This window comes from Gymnoscopelus braueri (genome assembly GCF_963280865.1).
Source record: "Gymnoscopelus braueri genome assembly, chromosome: 10".
Lineage (NCBI taxonomy): Eukaryota > Metazoa > Chordata > Actinopteri > Myctophiformes > Myctophidae > Gymnoscopelus > Gymnoscopelus braueri.
Window position 1 is genome coordinate 46,846,857 of NC_137611.1, and position 27,371 is coordinate 46,874,227.

Here is a 27,371-nt window from a genome sequence, read left to right on the forward strand (position 1 = left end):
AAAATGGCCGCCATCTTGGATTTTTGAGTGGCTCGATTAAAAAAGTCAAAGAGTTGACCTAAAGGAATGTTCATGCCAATTTTCACGCTTGTATCACAAAGTGAACGATTGTTCCTACTATCTGCTCTACTAAGAGCGAGAGAGAGAGAGAGAGAGAGAGAGAGAGAGAGAGAGAGAGAGAGAGAGAGAGAGAGAGAATTTGCTTAAAAAAATAAGGAAAAAAATGAAGAAAAATATGCCACAACTTCTACAGATTTTGTCCAAAACTCACACATATCGGCAAACAGTCTCATTCTCTCTTATTTATTTATTAATTCCATTTAGATTAGCTACGATTGGCAGAACATACATGTGCACATACAAATACATTAATGAATGAATGAAAGTAAGTAGGTCGGGTAGGCTTACTGTCGATATCAGCCGAGAACGCATGCAGGATTAGATCACTGTTACAATGCACTAGACCCCTGGAAGATGCTGAGGTGGAGCACCACACCTACCATCAGCTCCCAGAACTGAAAATCGATATACAAACTAAAAAAGAAGATAAACAGCCCTCCTCTGAGACACAGACCGAGTAGACAAAGATTTTACCATATTATAATGAGCATTAGTGAGGACCAATTATGTGAAGACAGGTTGAAAATGGGTGAAGCGGTCCTTTATCTCAGATTCCAACACTCCAACTTCTACCTCCTCGCCTCCTCCGTCCTCCAGCATGGCGGTGTTACGGTGAAATAGGCTCTATGCACAGCAGCCATATACGCTGGCACCCTGACCAGACGAAGACAATCGAAGTCAAAACAACGGCCCATGTTCCTTTTTTTTTTCTTTTTCTTTATCCCGCGATTTTTGTAACGCATTTTTTTCACCCGGTGCCAATTTCCTAAGTGATCCTGGGCGCTACACCAGCCCTACACCAGCGCTACACCAGTCCCCCACAGCCAGGGAGGCCAGGGCCGAGCTCATGCTTCCTTCACTACATGAGAGCCAACTGACCTTCTTGTCACCTGACAGGGGAGAGTTTCCCTGGTAGGACGTAGCGCGTGGAAGGAACACGTTATTCCAACCAGTTCCTTTCCCCTCCATCAGGCGCCCCATGTTCAGGCCTCCAGTGACACCGAGCGTGGCACCGAGAACGGCGCGGCCGTGATGGTCTGCATTGGCCATGGATATCCACCAATCACCCACTGGGCCTGGTTCAAAGTGGAGGCAGATGGCACCCAATTGGCTATCATCACCAGTAACGGCACCAGCGCTACCTCAGACAAATTTGAGATCATGAGCTCGAGATATAACGGTCAGGACATCACCGAACTGACCGTCCAGAACTTGGACGCGGAAAAGGACGCGGGCGACTACCTATGTTCAGGAACCAATGAGATCGCTGTCGACTCCGCGCAGATCCATCGGCTTTTCCTTGTCATTGCGGCTGCCGTGTCAGTCGAGAGAGTAGTCATCATCATCCTGGTCACAGTTATCTTCGTATGTCAGAAGAGAAGAAAGCTAGCAAGCGTCTACGATGAGCCGCAAACTCAGAAGCTTCTCAATGTTAATGTTTAAGTAAGGGGACATTTTATTTCCCCCCCTTCAGTTCTGCCTAATTGGGTGCAATATTAGAGGCCTCCCATTGGAGTGCAGTCATTTATCTCTGCTGCGTCAGTGTGGCATTTTGAGGAATGGTACTTTCACGCTCTTTAGCTCCCCTTATCAATGTACCTTAACCCCCCAACACCCCATGCCTTTTATCTTGCTGTTATTCTTTCAAGTGTAATGTGATTACTTTAACCCCCCAACACCCCATGCCTTTTATCTTGCTGTTATTCTTTCAAGTGTAATGTGATTACCTAAACCCCCCCCCCTCCATGCCTTTTATGCTGCTGTTATTCTTTCAAGTGTAATATGATTACTTAAACCCCCCCCTCATGACTTTTCTGCTGTTATTCCATCCATCCATCCATCCATCCAGCCATCCATCCATCCATCCATCCAAGTCGGCTATGTGTACATTAACATTTATAGCCTACATATCATTGCTGTCGGGCAGAATATATCTCCATATTTTAACTTTTGGTGTTTGTTTTTGATCTACAAGCTCAAAACGTGGCGCGAAGCGACACGTTTTGCTTGTCGATCTGCTGTTTTTGATATTTTTGAATATGAAAAGTAACAGTTTTGGACATATGAGGTTTCCACCCGACAGAGACTATATACACAAGTAGTGATGGGATTAGCGGGCATGAGGGCTGATCAATCCCAAATCTCCCAAAACTAATTTTCAAAGCTGGTAGTTTAAATGTCTCAGAGTTGATTTAGCACACAGTTTATGATCCCTGTAATGACTTGTTAAGACATAACAAAACTTAAGGAGCGTTTAATGGTGCTTTCAATCGATCCGCTGGACTTTCAATGAACTGCTGGACTTTCAGTGACCTGTCTGGCCGACGGTCTGAGTTCTGCTTAGCGTGCAGGAAATCCTCTCAGTCTGCTGCAGTCAACATTTAACCACTTGAACCCCGGCATACAACCTCACAACGTGTCGCAACGCGACACATTGTGAGCTTGTAGATCTGCTATTTTTGCCAAAGAGATTTGAGGGAAACGGGTTTGATTATTCCGTTCCTGCTAATGAGTTTCACACTTCTCCCACGGCCTAGATTGTTAAAGGACCACTTCACCCATTTTCAACCTATCCTCCAATAATTTGACAAACCTCTGTTATGGTGTCATGGTGTCATGGTTGGTGGTTGGTGAGGCCAAAATTGCTCTGCCCGGTTCTCCTCAGCGGCTCGAGCAATTGATCCGAAATTGCACACAGCCATTGGCCGCGTTTCCCAAAGAGATTCGTAGAGATGCTGCGTAGAGATCCTGCGCAGGTCCTACGACGGGTCTTACGTGCGTCCACACAGGCTGCGCGGTACCTTAGCAGGCACGTAGATTTCAGGTCATGCGTAGCCTACGCAGCTTGCGTAAGAGCCTGGGACCCGGCGAAACCTACGCTCTACCCTCATTAGTAGCAGCTGGTTGTCGTAGGTTCCCACGTCCACAGCGTTACGTGTCTGCTAAAACTACATTCGGGCAACAGCATGCACGTATCCTACTCTCCTCCTACTCCTGGGAGAGGCGTAGCCCTGAGTGTGTCCTACGCAGCAGTTTGTTACGAGCGCCCTGGGGTGCTCGTAACACCCATCGTAGCGAAATAGATCTATGAAAAGACCGACCGACCGACCGACCGACCGACCACACACACACACACACACACACACACACATATAATGTATATATATATATATATATATATATATATATATATATATATATATAGCTGTCAACGCACTGCGACATGCCGTGTCGATAGCTTGCAGATCTGTTCTTTTGGGTAGGTGCTGCTTCGTCCTCTATGCATGAACCCGAAGTTTACAAATTGTACTCTCACGGATGATCCGATCATCTGATAAAAATATTAAGCATATGCCAAGTTAACTAAAGGTATATAAATGATGCTGAGCTAAACATGTTTCCTTAATTTCGAAGTTTTATAGTTAAACGATATGATGAAAGTCCCCAGTTCCCAGGGCCGCTTCTCCCTACACGCACACTACGCAGGCTGCGTAGGGCCCCGCCTTGCGTGGGGCCCCGCCTACCCGCAAAAAATTTTAAAAATTAAAAATTATTTTATTTTTTTTTTTTTTTATTTTTTTTAAACCCAATCTGCGGACCCAATCCGCCCAGAACCGCGAAAAAAATGGGCCCAATCCGCCCAGAACCGCCAAAAAAAATCTACGACGATGGTGTCTCCTGAAGCCAGTTTAGATGGCACGTAGGCCACACACAGCTGCTACTAGTTAGTGCGTAGCGGGGTTGCTACTGCGCAGCTGCGTGGAGGCTCTAACGCAGCTTCTAGGCTACGCACGAGCTGAAATTCGTTTGGGAAACCCGGCCATTGACCATTACCATGTGCACCTAACAGCAAAGCCTGTTTTTCGATATCACCAAATCTCGGCTGTTTATTCGCTTTTTGTGTAAACACTGTCGCCATGGTTACGGGGCTACCTCCCAGGTTGCCAGATCATGTGCGCATATCCCCCCACGGATGCGTCGACCGGGTATGGACTAGTCTCTTTATATAATTGGTCTAATAATATTGTGTGGTGATAAATACCATATTATGGTATCATTTCTGTCTACTCTGTCTGTGTCTCAGAGGACAGTTCAGAATCCTTCCTACCAGTGACATCCTCGGCAGGCAGGTTTGGACATTTCAAGCAAGTTGCATGGCTATTATAGAAGGCTAGAGAAAGGCTTTCGTTTCTATTGGCTTGGAATGCCCGTCGATGTTATCACTCGTATAGATGGGCAGGTTTCTGAACTGGCCATTTCCCACCAATGAGAAGTAGAGTGAGTAGACGGAAATTGTGCCATCTTTCGTTTACCGTACAGATTTTGATTTTTGATTTCTATCCGTTTACATGATGTTTTTACATAGTAGTGTATATTTGTCTGTCATTAAATGTTTTGATGAATTGAGTACAAAGGACCCCAATAGAAACAAGCCATAGTGCTTTCTTGGGTTTAAAATCCTCTTAGCAGACCTTGTATTGAACTGTACTTCCCTGTGTTTGTCTTTGCAAACTGTTAATAAAATGAGCGTCGCGCCTGTCACAGACATGCGCAGAGCAAGTTCTGTCAGGGAACTCAGTGCAGTGAGGATGGCCTACTATTGGACCGCATCAGCTCAACGTACACATCCACTCATCCACTCACACTCATTTCATTCTCAGACCGCTCTATTTAAGCTGGAAGGTTGCACATTCTGCTTGCTTTTGCTGCACACACACCGTTGCTGCTGCTGCGCTGCTGTTCATTGCTGTTGCTAAAATTGCTGCTCACCCTCCACCACCCCATGCTACCACCTGTTGTTTTTGGATCTGCTGTTATGCACGGGGGATTCTGAGTCCCTATGGTTGGGCAATGCGCTTTATCAGAGTACCTAAAAGCAGATCCAATTCATCGCCAAACCATAATAAATATATTGCTCATTTTATATTCAATAAATATATCTTATCCTTCATGATTTGTCTTTTTCTATTTATGAGTTGTCCTGACAGAAGTATTCAATCAATCAATCAATCTCATGAGCATTAGTGAGGACCAATTATATGAACATAATAGGTTTCAAAGGGGCGAAGTGGTCCTTTTATAATCTGCCATTCTGCTGTTACAGCACAAACCTTCCAGCTACCTCTGTGTTCCTGCACCATGCCTTCTGGAGTCTGATATGAATTACATTTATTTAATGTTTTGTAAAATGTTGTTTCCCTTGGAAATTGCTCTGCTTTTTTCACCTTTCTTTCTCCATTGCTGTTGATCAGCAGTTACTTTTGCACAAAGCTGAAATAGTGTGACAGCTGGTGATAACAAATAAATATCCAACGTAAATGTATGTCTACCTCCCGCTGTCTGTCTGTCTGTCTGTCTGTCTGTCTGTCTGTCTGTCTGTCTGTCTGTCTGTCTTGTATAGCATATATTGTATGCTATACAGTGGTGGAAAAAGTACTCAAATGTTTTACTTACAGTAAGTAAAAGTATCAATACTGCAATGTAGAAGTACTCTGTTACAAGTAAAAGTCCTGAAAAAAAAATACTTGAGTAAAAGTACAAAAGTAATGTTATCAAAATGTGCTTAAAGTACCAAAAGTAGAAGTACTAAAACGTTTGACAATAGCATATCTACAAGCTCACAACGCGTTGCGGTGCGACTCGTTGTGAGCTTGTAGATATGACAGTAAAGCTTGTAGAAGCTTGTAGATGCGACAGTAAAGTTGACTCTGATTATGTGTGTATGTGTGTGTGTGTGTGTGTGTGTGTGTGTGTGTGTGTGTGTGTGTGTGTGTGTGTGTGTGTGTGTGTGTGTGTGTGTGTGTGTGTGTGTGTGTGTGTGTGTGTGTGTGTGTGTGTGTTGTCTGTCTCCTGTAGTGAACAAACACAAGCCGTGGATGGAGAGCTCCTACCATGGAGTCATCACAGAGAACACAGACACGGTGCTGCTGGACCCTCCTCTGATGGCTCTGGACAAGGACGCTCCTGTCCCCTATGCAGGTAGGACCAGCAGTGGTGTAAAGTAACTAAGTACATGTACTCAAGTAATGTAATTAAGTAAAATGTTGAGGTATTTTGACTTTAGTGGAGTATTGCCAATTTTCAATTATTTTACTTCTACTCCACTACAATTATTTGAAAACTTTAGTTACTAGTTACTTTGCAGATATAAATGATTATATTATAAAACACACATTAACCACTTCAGCCCTATTTTATACATAGGCTACGCGTTGTGTGAGCTTGTAGATCTGCTATTTTCAAACATTTCAGTACTTTCACTTTTGGTACTTTAAGTATATGTTGATGCCAATACTTTAGTACTTTTAATCAAGTAACATTTTGAGCACAGGCCTTTTACTTGTAACAGAGTATTTCTACATTGCAGTATTGATACTTTTACTTAAGTAAAACATATGAGTACTTTTTCCACCACTGCACACACTGAGGAGGTAGTGAATTGAATTTAAAGGTTTCCGGTTTGATCCCCGGCTTCTCCCGGGTTGGTGTCAAAGTGTCTATGAGCAAGACACTGAACCCCTAATTACTACCGATAAGCAGGCCTGCATGGTTTCCTCTGACGTCAGTGTGTGTGTGTGTGTGTGTGTGTGTGTGTGTGTGTGTGTGTGTGTGTGTGTGATGTGAGTGTGAGTGTGAGTGTGAGTGTGAGTGTGTGTGTGTGTGTGTGTGTGTGTGTGTGTGTGTGTGTGTGTGTGTGTGTGTGTGTGTGTGTGTGTGTGTGTGTGTGTGTGTGTGTCTCAGACATAATTGCATCCATAAACACACATTGGTTTTGCAAACCTTTGGGACATTGCATTGACTTGTATTCATTCCATAATCTTTACTTACATACGTACGTATATCAGCTATAGTGTAAACAGTTATATGTTCTTGAACAAGAGCTGAAAACACAGAGCCATCATGCAGGGTGAGAGAGAGAGAGAGAGAGAGAGAGAGAGAGAGAGAGAGAGAGAGAGAGATGAGAGAGAGAGAGAGAGAATGAGAGAGAAATGTGTTAACAGCTTTTTAGCAGGTAGCTCTTAGCAGCTCATCATGAGGAGATGTCTGCAATTAATGTTGATTCTGACATTCATGAACAACTGCTCAGAGCTATGTTCTCCCTCTATTGTCGATGTGACACGTTGTGAGCTTGTACATTTTTTTGCTGTTTTTGATGATGTTTGACAAAGACTTAAGTGTTGTAGTTTTGTTTTGTTTTGTAGACACACAAATGACACAATACAGTTTCAGTTTTTATACTTTTTTGTAAAACCTCTTTTTTATTCTACTTAAACGGTACTATGTAAAAACAATTTTAATCAATAAAATGTAATTTTGTCCAATCTGTATGGTAGAGTATGTTACAGTAACACAATATAACGTATACATTTGGGGTGGTTGTATTTGGACTTCTCTTCTATTGAGACATTTGACATTTTGATCATGTCAAAGGTCAAGTCTCACCTGGACACAGGAACTGACACAAATTTTGACCTGATGGTCAAATTAAACGTATCCCCTGAGCAAGCAGGCAGGCTCTATTAACTCGATGGTAAAAATGTCAGGACTTGCGCAGGAAACCGGGTTAATATCCGGGGTAGAAGAGGAAAGTTACATAGTGAAGCTTTAACTAAAATGTATTTCCAAATCTAGTTTTAGTTATTGCGTTAGTTTTAATGAACTATAATAACTTTGGTGCCGCGCTATGAGCTTGTATATCTGCTATTTTTGAATAGCCAAAGAAATCTAAAGTGACACAGATGCGTTTACGGATTGAATGGCTTAATTCCTGTCTTGTCTGATTACACAAGACTCCACATTCCATCCCCTTACCAACCACAGACCAAAACCTGCCAGGCAGAAGAAGCAGCAGGGTAAACACGGTGAAAGTAACGGGGGATGCATGCATTTGATTGTTTTTCCACGCGATTAACATTCAGGCTTTTTGAATGGAGAAGGTCAAGGCTGCTGAAATATTGCTGCAGTGAGCGGAAAAGCAATGTGCTTTTTTTCACCCCTCCTCCGGCTGACTGGTGATATTTATTTCCTTGGCGGCTGCTTTTTTTGTGTCTCTCACACATTGCCTGTCTAATGAATGAAAAGCATTAAATAGCTACCAAGGAGACAGAGCTGCCAGGCAAATGCAACCTCTCTGCTATAATGTGTCTTTTACTGCCATCCCCTCACTTCTGCAATTCTAACACGTATTCTAGTCTCTCTCTCTCTCTCTCTCTCTCTCTCTCTCTCTCTCTCTCTCTCTCTCTCTCTCTCTCTCTCTCCCCACCACCACAGCTCTTTACTTTACTTTACTCTTTACTTTGTAATAATAATTCAACATTAATAAACACCACAGCACAGCCTGTTACTTAGTAATAATAATTCATCGTTAATAAACAACACAGCTCTTTACTTTGTGATATTAATTCAACATGAATAAACAACACAGTTACTGAACAAACACTCTACAGTGTTGTAAGGATTACTTTCACAATATAGAGATTTAAGTAAAAAGAATTGTATAAGGTCCCCAGCAAAAGTATTTAACTTAACATCACAATACTTTTAACCACTTAAAAAATAAAATCCATTTATATGTTCTATGATCTACAAGCTCACAGCGTGTCAACAAGCTTGTACATCTGCTATTTTTTAAAATATAAATGTGGAATTTTTATTTTTTAAACAAATCTTCTCATCTGGGGGTCCCTGCCACAGATTGGGGGGGGGGGGGGGGGGTCCGCAGCCAAATACATGTCAATTCGGGGGTCCTTGGAAAGAACAAGTTTGAGAACCACTGGTTTAGAGTCACAGCAGCGATAATTATAGGGGGACATACTTCCTCCGCTGACTGCTTAAAATGTACTCTCAAATCAGAATGCCAGGGCGTGCAGCCACTGCCCGCAGTGACCAATCCATGCATTCTGATGTCTGCTTTCATATGCTTTCCTCCATTCCCTGCATGCTGTACAGTATCAGAAGATTACAGTTCATTCCATCCACACAGTGTGTGACTGTGTTCAATATTCACACCTCGGGCTGCTGGCTGCTGAGATGCAAGTGTGTGTGTGTGTGTGTGTGTGTGTGTGTGTGTGTGTGTGTGTGTGTGTGTGTGTGTGTGTGTGTGTGTGTGTGTGTGTGTGTGTGTGTGTGTGTGTGTGTGTGTGTGTGTGTGCCTTTACTCTCTGTCAAGGCAATTTAAATACATCAACACATCACAATTTCTCCCCCTGACTGTCCATCTCTCTCTCTCTCTCTCTCTCTCTCTCTCTCTCTCTCTCTCTCTCTCTCTCTCTCTCTCTCTCTCTCTCTCTCTCTCTCTCTAGGGGAGATCTGTGCCTTTAAGATCCACGGGGGGCCAGAGTCCTCGTTCGAGGCGGTGGTCCTGAACGCTACGTCGGGGGAGGGGCTCCTGAGGGCCCGGGTTCCCATGGACTGTGAGGACCAGAGGGAACACACCCTCACCATCCAGGCATATGACTGTGGCACGGGACCCAACGCCACCGACTGGAAGAAATCACACAAGTGAGTGTGTGTGTGTATGTGTGTGTGCGTACGTGCGTGCGCACGTGTGTGTGTGTGTGTGTGCGTGTTCGTGTATGCGCATAAGTGTGTGCGTTTGCGTGTGCGTGTGCGTGCCCGTGCGTGTGCGTGTGTGTGCAACCAATTAAACTAACATCTGCTGCCTATTTCATTATTTTTCGACACATATTCATTCCAATCACATACTTTTGTACAGTAACAGATTGTTGTACAAAGTAACTGTAAGAGAGTTTACATTGATTTTGCCTAATTATGATTGGTGACTAGAACACTGATATGACAGAATCAACTTTATCTTTTTGTTCATTTAACCCTGTACATTTTCTCTCATTCTATCTTTCTCCATCCTCACATTCTACAATTCCCTTCCTCTCTCTACTCCACTCCCCTCCTTTCATCTCACTATCCCCTCCTCCCTCCTCTCGCTATGACCTCCCTTCATCCTCTCGCTATCTCCTCCCTTCATCCTCTCGCTATGACCTCCCTTCGTCCTCTCGCTATCCCCTCCCTTCATCCTCTCGCTATGACCTCCCTTCCTCCTCTCGCTATCCCCTCCCTCCTCTCGCTATGACCTCCCTTCGTCCTCTCGCTATCCCCTCCCTTCATCCTCTCGCTATGACCTCCCTTCCTCCTCTCGCTATCCCCTCCCTCCCTCCTCTCGCAATGACCTCCCTTCCTCCTCTCGCCATCCCCTCCCTTCATCCTTTTGCTATCTCCTCCCTTCCTCTTCTCGCTATGCCCTCCCTCCTCCTCCTCTTCCTGGGTGCAGGGCGGTGGTTCACATCCAGGTTGACGATGTCAACGAGTTTCCTCCCGTCTTCCGCCAGTCGCAGTACAAGGCCTCTGTGACGGAGGGCAAGATCTATGACGCCATCCTGCAGGTATGACATCATCCTGTATATCATTGGTTCTCAAAGTGTGGTCCGGGGACCCCCAGGGGTCCTTGGGGGGGTTCCAGGGGGTCCCCAGCAAAATGTGTTAATGTAGCTTCACACTAATGTTACCCTTTTATGCTTTGGCTATTCAAAAATAGCAGATCTACAAGCTCATAGCGCGGCACGAGTGCCGCGCTATGAGCTTGTAGATCTGCTATTTTTGAAAAATCTTGAAAATGTGTGCAAACCTTTGAAATATATATTTTCTAAGTGAACATTTGTAACTCAAATCTTTGCTTCTGGGGGTCCCTGGAACAAAATATTTGAGATGGGGGTCCACGACCAAACACATATAATTTTGGGGGTCCTTGACATGAAAAAGTTTGAGAACCACTGCATGGAGATGAAGATCTATGACTCATTATTCATCTATGATCTAGGATCTATGACGTCATCCCGTTCTTTTTCATCCTGCACGTACTGACGTTTGTCATTCATAAAGATCTGGAATCGGAATCATCCCTTATTTGGAAACTAAAAGACGTGTCCCTTATATTATTGCACTGATAAGGGGCACAACATACAGCTCAAATAGTGTACATACTGTATACTATAATACAGGTTGTTAACTTAATCCCTCTAGACTTAGTAAACTGAACCTATGTTGTCTCTGTACTTGCATCGTTTTTTGTCTGTATACACCAAATGTCTTTGCCAAATATAGCCAGTCTACAAGCTCACAACGCATCAAAACACGCATTGCGACTTGTAAATCTGCTATCTTTGGCCAATCTGGGAACCCATTTGGTAAAAAAAAAAAAAGTAAACCATATTTTTCACCCTTTGTTTTTGTCTCAGGGGACACCACCTCTGTTTAAAACTGTTATTGTTCAGGATTCACATTCAAAACTAGCTAGATAGCAGATCTGCAAGCTCAAAATACATTGCGTTTCGAGCTTGTCTATTTGTTAAATTTGATGCTTTTGTGTGACGCTGTAGTATCATCCAAGTAGGACGTTAATTTACAAAAAAAACTCAAAGAATTAGAATCTGGAGATTCAAGTTTTCTATAATACAATTTCATCGTTTTCTGGGCGTCCCTTATTTTTCCTAGAAATAAGGGACGCCCGGCCAGGTGAAATTCAGGCAGTTGGCAATGGCAACCCTAATAGGGGCGGCAGTAGCTCAGGAGGTAGAGCGGCCACTAGGGTATCATAAGTTTCCGGTTTGATGCCGGGCTCCCCCTGGGTTAGTGTCATCTTGAGCAAAACACTGAACCCCTAACTGCTCCTGATGAGCAGGTCGATGCCTTAAATGGTTTCCTCTGCCATTTGTGCGTGTGTGTGTCTGTGTGTAATGTTGTAAAGACTTTGTAAACACGCGCACACGCACGCACACACACACACACACACACACACACACACACACACACACACACACACACACACACACACACACACACACACACACACACACACACACACACACACACACACATTGTAAAGCACTTTGGAGAAGGGCGCTATATAAATGCACCATTTATCATTAGAGGAGGCTGCTGGAAAAGTGGGTTTGATGCTAAATGCCACAGACTGAATGTATTATTTTCAATGAAGTATCATCCACCAATCCTGTCAAAGGATGGGTCCATCATCAAAGAGGTAGATGATTACCTGGGATCATACAGTATGTGGCAAGACTCCAAAAATGATTTTTTTATTATTATTATAATATAATATATTATAATTTATTTTAAAGGAAAACAGAAACAGGTGCGATCACCAGATGCACATGAAAGGCCATATACAAGGAAATCAAAGACAATAATAATAATACACATACATACATACATACATACATACATACATACATACATACATGCATGCATGCATGCATGCATGCATGCATGCATGCATGCATGCATACATACATACATACATACATACATACATACATACATACATACATACATACATACATACATACATACTATATCAATTCAAATTAAATTAAGATACAAAAAATAAATGGAAAGACAGAAAGGACTTTTTCATCAGAAAGGGTCAATCCTGGACAGCCTGCAACAAGCCCCATCACATCTGGTAGTCAGGAGTACTTTTAGAGCCTGTGTTTAAAGTATCCCACTATATGGTTCTGAAACATGAACAATTAAGAGGGAACTTGAGAAGTGTCCGGATATCACTTACACCAGGCCAATAATGCCAGTACAGAACATGCCCTGGAAAGACTTTACCATCCAAATGAAATAGAGATATTAGTCAAGTCAAGTACATTTTATTTATAAAACACATTTAAAAACAACCAAAGGCCGACCAAAGTGCTGTACAGCATGAAAATTGTATACACAAGACATCAAGGTTAAAACACACAAAAACACACAATAAAAGCATGCAATACAGAACATACAACTCCAAAAAGCATCAGGAAGACAAATAGCTGAGGTAAAAATGTGGGAGCACATTATATATAAACAATATTTGTATATAGGGAGACATACAACACATCTCGACTACGGTTCAACTAAATCAAACCAGACAAATGGGATAACTTTATTTTCTGATATTTGATCGTAGAATTATCTGAGCAAACATTATGTCAATAAGAAAAATATGTTTGATTAATCGAAACACCCCAAATCCAAATCTGATCCACTCAGATAGGAATTCAACGTTTTGAACTCTTGGGCGCTGGAGACTTCCTTGTCCAACTAGAGGACGAAGACCATTTACGTGTCTAGATGCTACTGGCAGAGACAGAGCCAAGATATTGAAGATATAGAGAAAGCAATGGGCAGGGCATGCAGCCTGATTGTCTTTTATCTCCACCGTGGTCGATGGAAGCTGACGATGACGGTGATGATGGCGATGACGATCATGCAACCATGTTGTCGTGTTGTCATGGTAACCATGTTGCGGTGTTGCAGGTAGAAGCGTGGGATGAGGACTGCTCGCCACAGTACAGCCAGATATGCAACTACGACATCATCACAGCGGGGACGCCATTCGCCATCGACCGCAACGGTAGGCTACGTCTGACTGCCTGAGTCACACTAAATACTGTATCAGTACAGTACAGGCTACGTCTGACTGCCTGAGTCACACTAAATACTGTATCACTACTGTATCACAACTGTATATAAGTACTGTCTCACAGACACTGCTGTACAATTTCTGTGTGTACATATATTTGCCTAAACAGTATGCATTATATCATCGCAGTTGGGCAGAAACCTCTTATCTCCATATCCGTTTTTATGTTTTTTCTTTTGTAAATGAATGCCCTACTTGGTCATACTACATAGTCACACAAAAGTAGAATAGTGAAAATAGCGGATCTACAAGCTCGACGCGTTTTGAGTTTGCGGATCTGCTATTCTCACTATTCTATTGTAGTTTTTAAATATTTCCATGCATCAACAAATGCAGCTTACTGAATTGACTCCATGACAGTCTTTTATGTAAAACTCTTTGTTATGTAAAAGTCTTTTGTGTGCATCCTAAAATGAGCCATAATTAAACAGCACAACTTGCCTGGTGATTAGAAGGAAAGTTAAAAAGTTGCATGTGCATTATTCATGCAGTCTTCTAAAGACTTCTCAATGTAGGCTGGTACTGTGTGGCTTTCAAGTCTTCTTTTCACTGCATCACTTGTAATGTTTGACCTACACATGGTTTAAAACATATATGGGCAACTGGCGGCCTGGGGGCCACATGCGGCCCGCACCTTCACTTAATGTGGCCCTGCAGGTTAGTATCGGAATACTGATATATTATTGATTTCAGCTGTTACTATTCCAAACATTCAAACATGACCCGCTCTAATTACTTCAGTCTATATTAGTAGTTTAATGACTAGTATCACAATTCTATTGTCTTTTTTATGTCCAATGTATTTGTATTTAAGTTCATAAAGTTAACATAAGTATAACTAAATGCATTTGAATTTAAATATACATTTTACTTTTCAGGATTACAATTCAAAAATAGCCAAAAAGATTTCAGGATTCCAATTAAAAAATAGCAAAAATAGCAGATATACAATCTCAAAACGTGTCGCGCTGCGACGCGTTTTGAGCTTGTAGATCGGCTATTTTTGCTATTTTTAATAGCATTCATTTACGAAAAAAGTTAAAATACAGAGATAAGAGGTGTCTGCCCTCTGACAGTATTTGCAATGTGGCCCTCTGGAGTGAGTGTGGAAACATATAGGCTAGTGGCCCTCTCCATCATCAAAGTTGCCCACCCCTGGTTTAAAACAAAACTAAATCTCATGACTGAAACATTTTGTTAGGCCAAGTCCCAATCTGTGATTTGTGAAACAGAGTGAAGGAGCCCTCCCCGACTATAGCGCTGTGTTTCCTAAACAATTAGCAGAATTAGTAGAATTATGACGTTTTGTTAAAGACGGGGTGCTGTGATTTTCAGTGATTTCCCCCCCCCCTTAAAACATAATCATCAGGTATTATGGTTATACTAGGAGGAAGATTTTTTTCAAAAAAGTGTACAGAAATTGTTAAAATTATGTTTTTATGTGGACACGCCTCCAGTTCATTAAGTATACCTGGTTCTCACCTTAACACCTCCTCCACCACCTTAGCACCACCCACCTGTCCTAGTCCCTCCTCCTCCTCATGCCCACCTGTTGTGTTATGATAATGAGGGGGAGGGTATGGCTTTACTATGTCACTAAAGCGCTGTTTCTCTATTGGCACGTTTGACCCTCAAGGTTTCAGCCTCCAGGTAGAAACTGAAAATAGTCAGAGAAGACATAAAACATTATAAAAACACCACCAGGGGGCTTAATGAAGTTCTATCAACCTCATAGACACATGAAAAACAGAAAAAGTGCAAAACCATGGCACCACCTCTTTAATATTGTTCTGAACCCATGATCCTATGCTTTAACCTTTGCTTTTATGAAATATCCGAGACCATTAGGTGTTTTTTGGAAGATGCTTCTGAACATGTATTCTATTGCTAGTATGACCAATTCAAACACTCTTTAATCTATTCTATTGCTATAGTTTGACCACTTCTATAGGCGCCGATTCTGTGGGTGCCTCGGGGTTAAAGCCCCTGCGAGAAATGACGAGCCCCCACCACTATCTCAGATTTGGGGGCCTAGATTTAACAGTACCATTACAGCAGCTCGGCCAATAGGCTCAGACACTGTGGGGCACACTCCCGTAGGCCAATGTATCATACATTGGCTGCACCATTTGCACCTTTTACCAAGCTACAAAAGCTGGCGACTCGAGCATATCAATGCTCCATGTGTGACTTGTTAAGCACTGTAGTGAGCTCACAAGCACCACGCGCTGTGAGCTTGTAGATAGCCTATTTTCGGCAGGAATTCAATTAACATAAATCAGTTATGGCCACTAAGAACTCCAATCCATGCCTGCAGGCACTGGTGTAAAGTAACTAAGTACATTTACTTAACTGTACTTAAGTACAATTTTGAGGTATTTTTACTGTACTGTAGTATTTCCAATTTTCTGTAATTTTACTTCTACTCCACTACATCTCAAAAGCAAACATTATACTTTTATTCCACTACAATTTTTTGAAAACTTTAGTTACTTAGTTACTTTATAGATTATTATTACAAAACATGGATTAAAGGGCAAGACCACTTTGGTAGAGGTTTGGGTTGTGTAGTTACCTTGCCATGATGTAACTCCAAAGGTGGGCAAGAAATAAAAAATAATTGCTCCATTGATTAGAAATTGATCATTCTAAATATGCTCCTCATTGACTTACATTGTACGGTAAAACAGCTCTCAAAGTCACTCTTTTAGCAAATAAACGAACGCAAACAAAGTTGATTCAGACAATATAGAACATCACCAAACCCAGTATTGTTTTTTTTTAAATAAAAATGTCAACTGCCTGTTGATTTTGCCATTTTTAATAAGTAGAAAACCTGGACTGGATCCGCGGATCGGGATCCAGATCTTCAAATAGTAAAATCAACAGGAAGTTGACATTTTTATAAAAAAAACAAACAGTACTGGGTTTGGTGATGCTCTATATTGCCTGAATCAGCTATGTTTGGGTTCATTTATGTGCTAAAAGAGTGACTTTGAGAGCTGTTTTACCGTACAATGTAAGTCAATGAGGAGCATATTTTGAATTATCAATTTCTAATCAATGGAGCAATTATTTTTTATTTCTTGCCCACCTTTGGGGTTACATCATGGCAAGGTAACTTACACAACCCAAACCTCTACCAAAGTGGTCTTACCCTTTAACCACTTTAGCCTTATACTGTATACACGAATCCACAGAGCGCTTCCCTGTAGGTATGGTGCCGCCCCCTTTAGGTAGCCGCCATTACTGCGGTGTCAATATCAGTCAGCTGCTACTACGCTGAGTGCGGTGATATTGACACCGCAGTAATGGCGGCGCTACCTAAAGGGGGCGGCGCCATACCTACAGGGAAGCGCTCTGTGGATTCGTGTATATACTTCGGCTATTTGAAAACAGCAGATCTACCAGCTCACAACGCGTCGCATCGCGACGCGTTGTGAGCTTGTAGATCTGCTATTTTCAAAATATTTGTATACATTATTGAACTGGTGAAATAGAACATTCTGTATAATGAGTACTCATACTTTACTAAGTATATTCTGATGCCAATACTTTTGTACTTTTACTCAAGTAAATTTTAAATACTTTAACTCTTTCTATAGCGTTTCTAGATTGTGGTATTGATTCTTTTACTTAAGTTTTCCCACCACTGCCTGCAGGTAACATCAGAAACACAGAGCGGTTGAGTTATGCCAAGCAGCACAGCTACCAGTTCCTGGTGACGGCGGTCGACTGCGGTCAGAAGAGAGCCAATGAGAGCGTCTCTGTGCACATTGATGTGGAGCCTGTCTGCACACCTGGATGGAAAGGTCAGCGATTAATAACAATCTACCAGCACCCCATGGGTTATAGTTTCACAGCTTCATGTAGTGTCTGCATTTCTCCTGAAGAAAAAAAAAATACAAAAAGAAAGAAAGGAAAGCAAAGCAAAGCTCACAGATATAGACTGTGCAAAATATGGACTATAAGGGAACGTTGCCATCACCCGTTGGTTTCTACGGTCTTCACTCAGTAGCCAGTAGAAACCCTAGAAGCATAACCTACTTTATTATCAAATTAAAAAAATTTATGGGGACCATAATTTACAAAAAACACATTATGGTAATTGAAAGAAGACTTTAAACTAGCCACTGAAAGTATAGCGTATTTATGACGATGATAAGGTAGTAAAATGAAGTGTAAACTACAGTCAAATTCCCATTATAATCAATGTTGTAGTAATTGTTTTGCAGCCAGCAGGGGGGGAAATATCGATACCTGCTAGGCCATTAATGAGAACTGCAGGGAATTTGGCCTTTCCTTATTGGCTTCCTTATTGGCTTCATTAAAAAAAAAACCTCTGCTCACAACGTGTCACATTGCAACACGTTGAGAGCTTGTCGATGTCATTTTTCAACAGACTGATTCCGTTGTCTCTCAAAGTGGGGTCTGGGGACCCCCATGTGTCCTTGAGGGGGTTCCAGCTAAATTAATTGATATCGCATTAAATTCAGTTTATCCACTTTAACTCTATTAACATTGGCCTACGCGGCCAAATACAAATCAATGTGGGGGTCCTTGACATTAAAAAGTTCCGCTGGCTCAATTTATGCAGATGAAATGAATGATTATGACGTATTTTCCGCACTATAAGGCGCATCTGAGTATAAGGCGCACCTTCAATAAATGTATTGTTTTCATATATAGGGCGCACCGCATTATAAGGCGCATCCGCACTATAAGGCGCACTGACGGTGCGGCTTATAGTGCGGAAACCAAGGGAACCAATATTGATTCATATATAAGGCGCATCGGATTATAAGGCGCATCCGCACTATAAGGCGCACTGACGGTGCGCCTTATAGTGCGGAAAATACGGTATGTACAAATAATTGCGACTATCTCATATAATTGTGATCAGGCAATTATGTAACAACATGCATTATGTGACATTGCTCTTTCCACTTGCACCAGAATGGAACGAGCGCATGGACTATGAACCAGGAAGTGGGAGCAGGCAGCTATTTCCCAGCATGCACCTGGAGACCTGCGGCGGAGCCCTGTCTGCCGTGAGCGCCACACTGCAGCTGCACGCCAGACACACCGGCAAGGACTGTGGCCACTCCCAGAAATCACTGCAAAAACGATGTGGTAAGGAGAGAGAGAGAGACGGTTTGATAGATGTAGCGGCTATTTTTGGCTAACCAGACCAGTGGTGTAAAGTAACTAAGTACATTCTCTCAAGTAGGCCTACTGTACTTAAGTACAATTTTGAGGAGTTTTTTCACATTTCAGTACTTTTACTTCTACTCCACTACATCTCAGAGACAAATATTGTACTTTTTACTACAATTATTTAAAGACTTTAGTTACAAGTTAATTTGTAGATTTGGATTATTATTACAAAACATACAGTACATTAACCACTTCAGCCCTGTATACATTTTGGCCATTTGAAAATAGCAGATCTACAAGCTCACAATGCGTCGCGTTTTATACATTTGAAAACCTGTGAAATTGGACCTTCTGCACGATGAGTACTTTCTGCTTTTGGTACTTTAAAGTACATTTTGATACCAATAGGACTTTTACTTAAATAAAAAGTAAACTGTTCCCGACCACTGTTCCCGACGCATGGAGTTCAAGTGGTTAATATCAGCTTCTCGCCAGATAACCGACTTGCTTTCTTGTGCTTTCTCTGGTGCATTGACCGTATAGGTGCGGCGGTGGGCAGTACCGACCTCCTCCCCGCCCCCGGGCCGTTCGCCGACTGGACGGCCTCTCTGCTGACGGACGGCGGCAGGGACGGCGAGCTCGTCTTCCGCTTCGACGGGCGCCAGGCGGCCATCGTCCCCGAGCGCGTCGTTCCCCATCAGCTGAGCGACCGCTTCACCATAGCAACCTGGATGAGACACGCCCCGAACCCGAGTCCCGAACGCCCCGCCCACAACGAGACCCTGATCTGTAGCTCTGACAAGACTGGTGAGTAACCAAGTACATTTACTCGAGTACTATACTTGAGTTCAATTTCTGCTGTACTTTTACTTTACTTGTTATGTATGTATTTTACTTTACTTGTTGAGTAAGTTCTTTATGCTTTATACTTCTACTCCACTACATCTTAGAGGCAAATATTGTACGTTTTACTACACTAGTCTACTATTATTTGAAAGCTTTAGTGACTATATAGTTACTTTGCAGATTTAGAGTAAACCCTATTTTATACTTTAGATCACCCTCACCACCCATCTAAGCTAATGATGGCACTCATGTTTGCAGTAAGGGAAGAACTAAAAAGCATTTTCATTGAGACAAGACAGTGTGTGTGTGTGTGTGTGTGTGTGTGTGTGTGTGTGTGTGTGTGTGTGTGTGTGTGTGCGCGCGAGTGCGTGCGTGCGTGCGTGCGTGCGTGCGTGCGTGCGTGCGTGCGTGCGTGCGTGCGTGCGTGCGTGCGTGCGTGCGTGCGTGTGTAAGTTCTACAACCACCTAAAAGAAAGCGACCTAGATGCACTCCATAACAAGGCACTCACACACGGCGAAACCCTAGAGAGATGCCCCCTCAGCCAGCTGGCCCTGGAACTCCGGGCACAAACACAAACAGAGCCACGAGATAGAAAACCCATTGGACTAAACCAAATTATAAAACAGCAAATGGAAAACTACCTGACACACTGGAAAGAAGCAACACAAAAGCAGAGTAAACTAGAATGCTATCTGGCCCTAAACAGAGAGTACGCAGTGGCAGAATACCTGAGCACCGTGACTGACCCAAAACAAAGAAAAATCTTAACTAGGTACAGACTCAGTGAGCACAGTCTTGCGATCGAGAAAGGTCGTCACAGGCAGACCTGTATCCCGAGAGAAGACAGACTATGCACCCACTGCACACAAAATGAAGTGGAAACCGAGCTACACTTCCTAACCGTCTGTCCATTGTACCAAGACATCAGAGACACATACTTCCCACAGATTACAACCACACACAGAGATTTTGAAAACATGACCAATGACAAAAAACTCCCATATCTGCTGGGCGAAGTACAACAATGTGCAAACACAGCAGCAAGATTCGTGAGTTGCTGTGATAGGAAAAGGATATCAAACGGAACACAACCACCCTAAAGACTAATCATTGTGTATATTCCGGCACTATACCTGCACCCAGTGATCTTGGTACATAGAAATTGATCTATTGAAGATTCTGACTTTCAAATGTACATATTTGTTTTGATTGTATTGCTGTATTGTTGTATTGTGCTTTCTGCTTTGGCAATGTAAACGTATGTTTTCTCATGCCAATAAAGCCCTTTGAATTGAATTGAATTGAATTGTGTGTGTTGCAGAGATGAACCGTCATCACTACTCTGTGTACGTGCACGGCTGTCAGCTGGTGTTCCTGCTGAGGAGAGACTCCACCCAGTCTGACACCTTCACACCTGCTGAGTTCCACTGGAAACTACACCAGGTCAGTGGTGATGAGTCATTCATGATCAATTCGTTCAAAATAACTAGTTCTTTGCTGTGAACGTTCACCTCCTGAAACTGTTACGTTCACACTTTCGTTCACGCCCCCCCGTCCCCTCCCCCCGTACACAGGACGGACTGTTCCCGCGACAGACAGACAGCGGTGTGGTTGAGTTGCTTTTCACTAGACAAATCATTGTACCCACCCCAACATTAAGGGGGTTGCTTAGTGTGCAACATTGTTTTCTCACTGATCAGTAAACAAACCAACATGTAGTATAAGTGTATATTTCTAAAGTGGCAATCTAATGACTTTTAAGACCTTTTAAATACCAAATTCTCCAAATTGTCAAATATGACTTAAGAAATAGACAAACATTTTGAAAACAGCCGCACACAAGCGCACAGCGCCTCGCACTATTTGTCTGTGTGCCTCAACTCAATTCCAAATGCTTGTCAGGGTGGGGGGTGACCAGTTCAAATAGGATTATTTTGTCAGCCTGAAAAGTTTGGGAACCCTTGCAACACAGTACAATATTGCCTCTGAGATGTGCTGGGGAAGAAGTATAATTGAAGTACTCTGTAAAGTACCTCAAACTTGTATTAAAACACAGCGCTTGAGTAAATGTACCTCCACCACTGCTAACCAATCACAGGCATGCAGATAATTATGTTTATCAGCAAATCCCTTAAGGCAGGTACACATTGCAGGACCTTAAAGTGCTCGGGGGGTTATCTGATCGTTAAGCATTACACACTGCAGGAGTTTATTTCTTGACATCGGCTGTTATAATATCGTTGTGGTCTTCACAACAGGATTGATCCCCGACAAGGGCTGACACACTGCAGGATAGTTCACTAGGATGCTATCTCCAGAGTCAGACCCAATACATACATTTGTGTTTATTCCAATTCATTTTAATCGACGTATCCCGTGATATGCCTCTCCCCCTCTCTCTCTCTCCCTCTCTCTCTCGCACGTCAATTGCGCTGAAGCAGTCAGTGACAGGGTTGCCATGTCCACTTATTATAAGCGTCTTTAGACCCCCATACAAGATTTGTGTGGATTTGGAAAATATTCCACAAGATTTTTCTTTGAAAATAGCTGCAAAGCGTTGTGAGCTTGTAGATCGGCTATTTTAAAATATCCAATGTATTTGTAAATAGGTTTAAAGTGCTCAAGTGGCCGTTTCTTGGGCTTGTTTTCATAGACATGGTTGCTTATTTCTCTCGCAACATCTGGCAACGCTGTGTCACACGCATGCTGCTGCACTCAAAGACACACACACACACACACACACACACACACACACACACACACACACAGTCGCTCTCTGTCTCTGTGTCTCTCTCTCTCTCTCTCTGTACAATTCCTTTAAAATAAACAGCCCACCAGGCTCGCTCACTCTCTCATTTTGTTTTATAATGTTAACTTAATACAGGACTGGACGGTAATATTGCGGTAGGGACTGTTTGTTGTGGTCAGATCCAGCGACGCCCCCCTAGCTACGGTGGCTGTAATGTGCTCTCATTGGCTGTAGCGTGCATCTCCTCGCAAGGTGGTCGCAGCCCCGTTCATATTGTATGATATTGTCTGCTGTCCTGTCCCAGACAGAGCTGAATATCTAACATGGTAGTTATCTGAAAACGGTCGGAAAGCCGTTGCAGAGCGGATAATCGCGGCCACATCGTCTCGCGGAACCTTTCACACAGAGCGAGCATTATCTCGCCGATCAAAGGCCGATCTGCGTCAGATCGGGAGGTTTTGTCGGCGATCGCCAAAAAATGTCGGCGACAGCAATATCGGACCCAATCTCCTGCAGTGTGTACGGGGCCTTAGTCACACCAACATTGTTCTTGTGAAGCAGTTTTGTTCGTATTGGTGAAGTTTATTAAGATTGCTATGTTCATTTAGAGACACACTCTTCTCTTCTCTTCTCTTCTCTTCTCTTCTCTTCTCTTCTCTTCTCTTCTCTTCTCTTCTCTTCTCTTCTCTTCTCTTCTCTTCTCTTCTCTTCTCTTCTCTTCTCTTCTCTTCTCTTCTCCTCTCCTCTCTTCTCTCCTTCGTTCTCTCTCTGCTGTTATGCCATTGCATTATTGATGCCATTGCCAACCTATTATGTGCCTTTGCAGTGGCACCGAGGTGGCTGAGTAATAGACTGCAGAGAGAGAGAGAGAGACAGACAGACAGACAGACAGACAGACAGACAGACAGACAGACAGACAGACAGACAGACAGACAGACAGACAGACAGACAGACAGACAGACAGACAGACAGACAGACAGACAGACAGACAGACAGACAGACAGACAGACAGACGCTGCTCCATCTGCTTGGCTGTTTGTGGCTTCTTGTAACTGATGAGGTCCGTTTCTAACAAGCTGTTTATTAGACAACAACCTCATTAGTTATGTTAATGAGCTGTCCTCAGGGTTAAGCAGCTGAAATCACGTTTACACACTGTTCGTGTGTGTGTGTGTGTGTGTGTGTGTGTGTGTGTGTGTGTGTGTGTGTGTGCGTGTGCGTGTGTGTGTGCGTGTGCGTGTGCGTGTGCGCGTGCGCGTGTGTGCGTGTGCGTGTGTGTGTGTGTGCGCATGTGCTCGTGTGCGTGTGTATGTGTGTGCGTGCGTGCGTGTGTTACAGATATGTGACAGGGAGTGGCATTACTACATCCTCAACGTGGAGCTACCCACAGTGACGCTATTGGTGGATGGCGTGACCTTTGAACCCTACCTGGTGACTGGTGATCGGTTGACCCACACGTCTGAGATCAACACCCAGCTGACCGTTGGTGCTTGTTGGCAAGGTCAGTGCGACTCTATGTGTGTTAAGAGTGTGGTGATTCACCGATATGAATCGGTGAATCGATATAAACGTGCACGATGCGACTGCACTGGTGGAAAAAGTACTCTATTTTTTACTTAAGTACAAGTATCAATACTGCAATGTAGTAATACTCTGTTACAAGTAAAAATCCGGAATTCAAAATGTACTTGAGTAAAAGTACATAAGTATTGGTATCAAAATGTACTTAAAGCACCAAAAGTAGAAAGTACTCATTATGCAGAATGTCCCATTTCACAAGTTTTCAAATATATAAAATGTATAAAAATCCTTTGAAAATAGCAGATCTACAAGCTCACAATGCGTCGCGATGCGACACATTGTGAGCTTGTAGATCTGCTATAGATCTGCTATAGATCTGCTATTTTGAAAAAAAGGGCCTAAATATGGTCAATGTATGTTTTGTAATAATAATCTAAATCTATAAAGTAACTAGTAACTAAAGTTGTAAACTAATTGTAGTGGAGTAAAAGTACAATATTTTCCCCTGAGATGTAGTGGAGTAGAAGTAAAAGTACCTCAAAATTGTACGTAAGTACAGTACTTGAGTAAATGTACTTAGTTACTTTCACCACTGGATACAATTGACTGCAAATCGCGATGCCTCGTTCGTTGCGTGTCTGCATCGGCAAGGTCAGTGCGACTGTGTGTGTGTGTGTGTGTGTGTGTGTGTGTGTGTGTGTGTGTGTGTGTGTGTGTGTGTGTGTGTGTGTGTGTGTGTGCAGGGGTGTGTGTGGGGGGGGTGTGCGTCTGTGTGAATTTAAAATGTAATGATATCAGCAGCATAAAGCCTTCAGTGAAAAGAAAAGCCTATTGGTATCAACTATGATTGTCAGTGAATATGCAATTCATAGAGAGAGAGAGAGAGAGAGAGAGAGAGAGAGAGAGAGAGAGAGAGAGAGAGAGAGAGAGGGAGATGTAGTGTTTGTGGCCTCGGGCTACAGATGGTTTTTTCGTTCTTCCGTGAGAATGAAGCATGCAGACATCAAACACCATAATGCTGCCTGTCAGTTCCGGCCTCAACCAGCAAACACATGTAAATGAATGGGGGGAGGTGGGGGAGGGGCGCGGGGTTGTCAGTCACATTTAAATAGTCGCTGTCGGGTAAAAAACCTTGTACGTCCAGAACGATTACTTTTCAGGAAATATAATAAAAGGTCCTGCGTCCCGATACTTTTTATTAGTTAAATGAAACACACAGACACACTTCACCACTTTCAATTATCTGTTTATTCATTCATTCATGTATTTATTTATTTATATATATATAAAAAAAAAGAAGCAGAAATAGACGCGCTGTGACTTTTGCGCGACACTGGAGATACAAGGTTTCTGGCTGACAGCGATGATAGGAATAGAAGGGTGGATTAATGCTAGTCACAGCAGCAGATACACGTGACGTTACAAGCTTTAACTGCCATGGCATTTTGGCTGTCATTTGAATGTCTTTTCATCCGGTGCCTGAGTGCAATTCCATTTTTCTTCAAGCCATCATCGGCTTCTCTCTCTCTCTCTCTCTTCCTCAGTGGTGGAAAAAGTACTCAAATGTTTTACTTAAGTAAAATATCAATACTGCCATATAGAAGTACTCTGTTACAAGTAAAAGTCCCAAATGAAAAATGTACTTGAGTAAAATTACAAAAGTATTGGTATAAAAATGTACATAAAGTACCAGAAGTAAAAGTACTGAAAGGTTTGAAAATAGCAGATCTACAATCTCACGAAACGACGCATTGTGAGCTTGTAGATCGGCTAATTTCAAATAGCCTCAGTATAAAATAGGGCTAAAGTGGTTAATGTATGTTTTAGAATGTAATAAATTATATCTGCAAAGTAACTAGTAACTAAAGTTTTCAAATAATTGTAGTGGAGTAAAAGTACAATATTGGCCTCTGAGATAGGCCTATAGTGGAGTAGAAGTAAAAGTATAGACAATTGGAAATACTCCAGTAAAGTAAAAGTACCTCAAAATTGTTGCGAACGCGGAAGGATTACTATGTAACCGTGCTCGGGTTGTGTGTGTGTGTGTGTGTCTGCGTCTCTGTGTGCATGCACTGCCTAGTAGAGGGCCAGAGGGCGCCAGAGTGCAGGAATTTAGACACAGCCTGCACACACACACACACACACACACACACACACACACACACACACACACACACACACACACACACACACACACACACAATGTCAATGTTCTCTCCCCATCACGGTGAAATAACACGGATTACAAGTCCGTAAATACACAATATTTTCGAGCTGCGTTCGCTTCCAGCATTCGCGCGTCTTACTTGTACTTAAGTACAGTACTTGAGTAAATGTAAACTCGTAACAGAATATTTTATATTGTGGGTATTGCTACTTTTACTTAACCCATTAAAACCGGGAACGCTTCTGTTTAACCACCATAACCATTATTTTATACTTTGGCTATTCAAAAATAGCAGATATAAATCTTATATTATATATATATTTTTAAAGCGAACCTTTTTAACTCAAATCTTTGCTTCTGGGGTGTTCCCTGGAACAACATATTTTGAGATGGGGATCCGTGGCCAAATACATACAATACATTTTGGGGGTCCTTGACATGAAAAAGTTTCAGAACCACTGATTATAGCAACTTAAGTTTAAAAAAATAACTGTTAGGTTTTAGAAGACATTAGAATCCCCAGAAGCAAAGATTTGAGTTACAAATGTTCACTTAAAAATATATATATTCAAAGATTTGCACAACAAATAGCAGATCTACAAGCTCATAGCTTGTGTATCTGCTATTTTTGAATAGCCAAAGTATAAAATAATGGTTAAAGTGTTTAAAATCTAAAATGACAGATGCTTTTCCCGGTCTTAATGGGTTAAGTAAAAGAAAAGAAAAATACTTGCCAGAAACACACATCACGTTACATTCTTCAACTCGATGCCATTTTGCCTCTCATTTCAATGTCTTTTCATCTTTTCAAAAATGGAACTGATTGCAGTTCCATTTTTCTTGAAGCCATCATCTTGTTCACTCTCTCCCTTCCTCCTCCTCCTCCTCCTCCTCCTCTGTGCATTTTTTTCAGTTAACCACTTAAACCCCATATGGGTAACTGGAGTCCCTCAGGGCTCAATACTAGTGTCTTTTCTGTTTTCTGTTATTGTGGGGATAAGCTTTCGCTGAGAATAGCCGACCGACAAGCTCACAACGCGACGCAACGCTTGAAAAAGCTTGCGTTGGGAGCTTGAAAAAACACAAACAAGTTAGAATATGGAGATAAGAGGTTTCTGCCCGACTGCAACAATATTTATGTTGTGGTATTGCTACTTTTACTTAAGTAAAACATCTTGGCAGAAACATGACACGTTACTATAGCTTTAACTGCGATGCCATTTGACTGTCTTTTCAACATGGTGCCTGCTTTGCTCTTCCATTTGTCTCCAAGCCATCATCTGCTTTGTTTTCTCCCTTCCTCCCT

General features: G+C 42.4%; 1 protein-coding gene across 1 annotated transcript in view; it reads left to right on the forward strand.

The window, feature by feature from the left end:
- Positions 1-27,371, forward strand: part of LOC308093640 (calsyntenin-2-like) — a 78,528-nt gene that overhangs the window by 15,489 nt on the left and 35,668 nt on the right. The window contains exons 2-10 of the mRNA XM_080439971.1: positions 5,977-6,099; positions 9,423-9,621; positions 10,409-10,520; positions 13,459-13,555; positions 17,287-17,436; positions 18,581-18,757; positions 19,325-19,588; positions 20,950-21,071; positions 23,716-23,878. Coding sequence (XP_080296097.1) covers positions 5,977-6,099; positions 9,423-9,621; positions 10,409-10,520; positions 13,459-13,555; positions 17,287-17,436; positions 18,581-18,757; positions 19,325-19,588; positions 20,950-21,071; positions 23,716-23,878 — 1,407 coding nt within the window. The remainder of the gene's footprint in view (positions 1-5,976; positions 6,100-9,422; positions 9,622-10,408; positions 10,521-13,458; positions 13,556-17,286; positions 17,437-18,580; positions 18,758-19,324; positions 19,589-20,949; positions 21,072-23,715; positions 23,879-27,371) is intronic.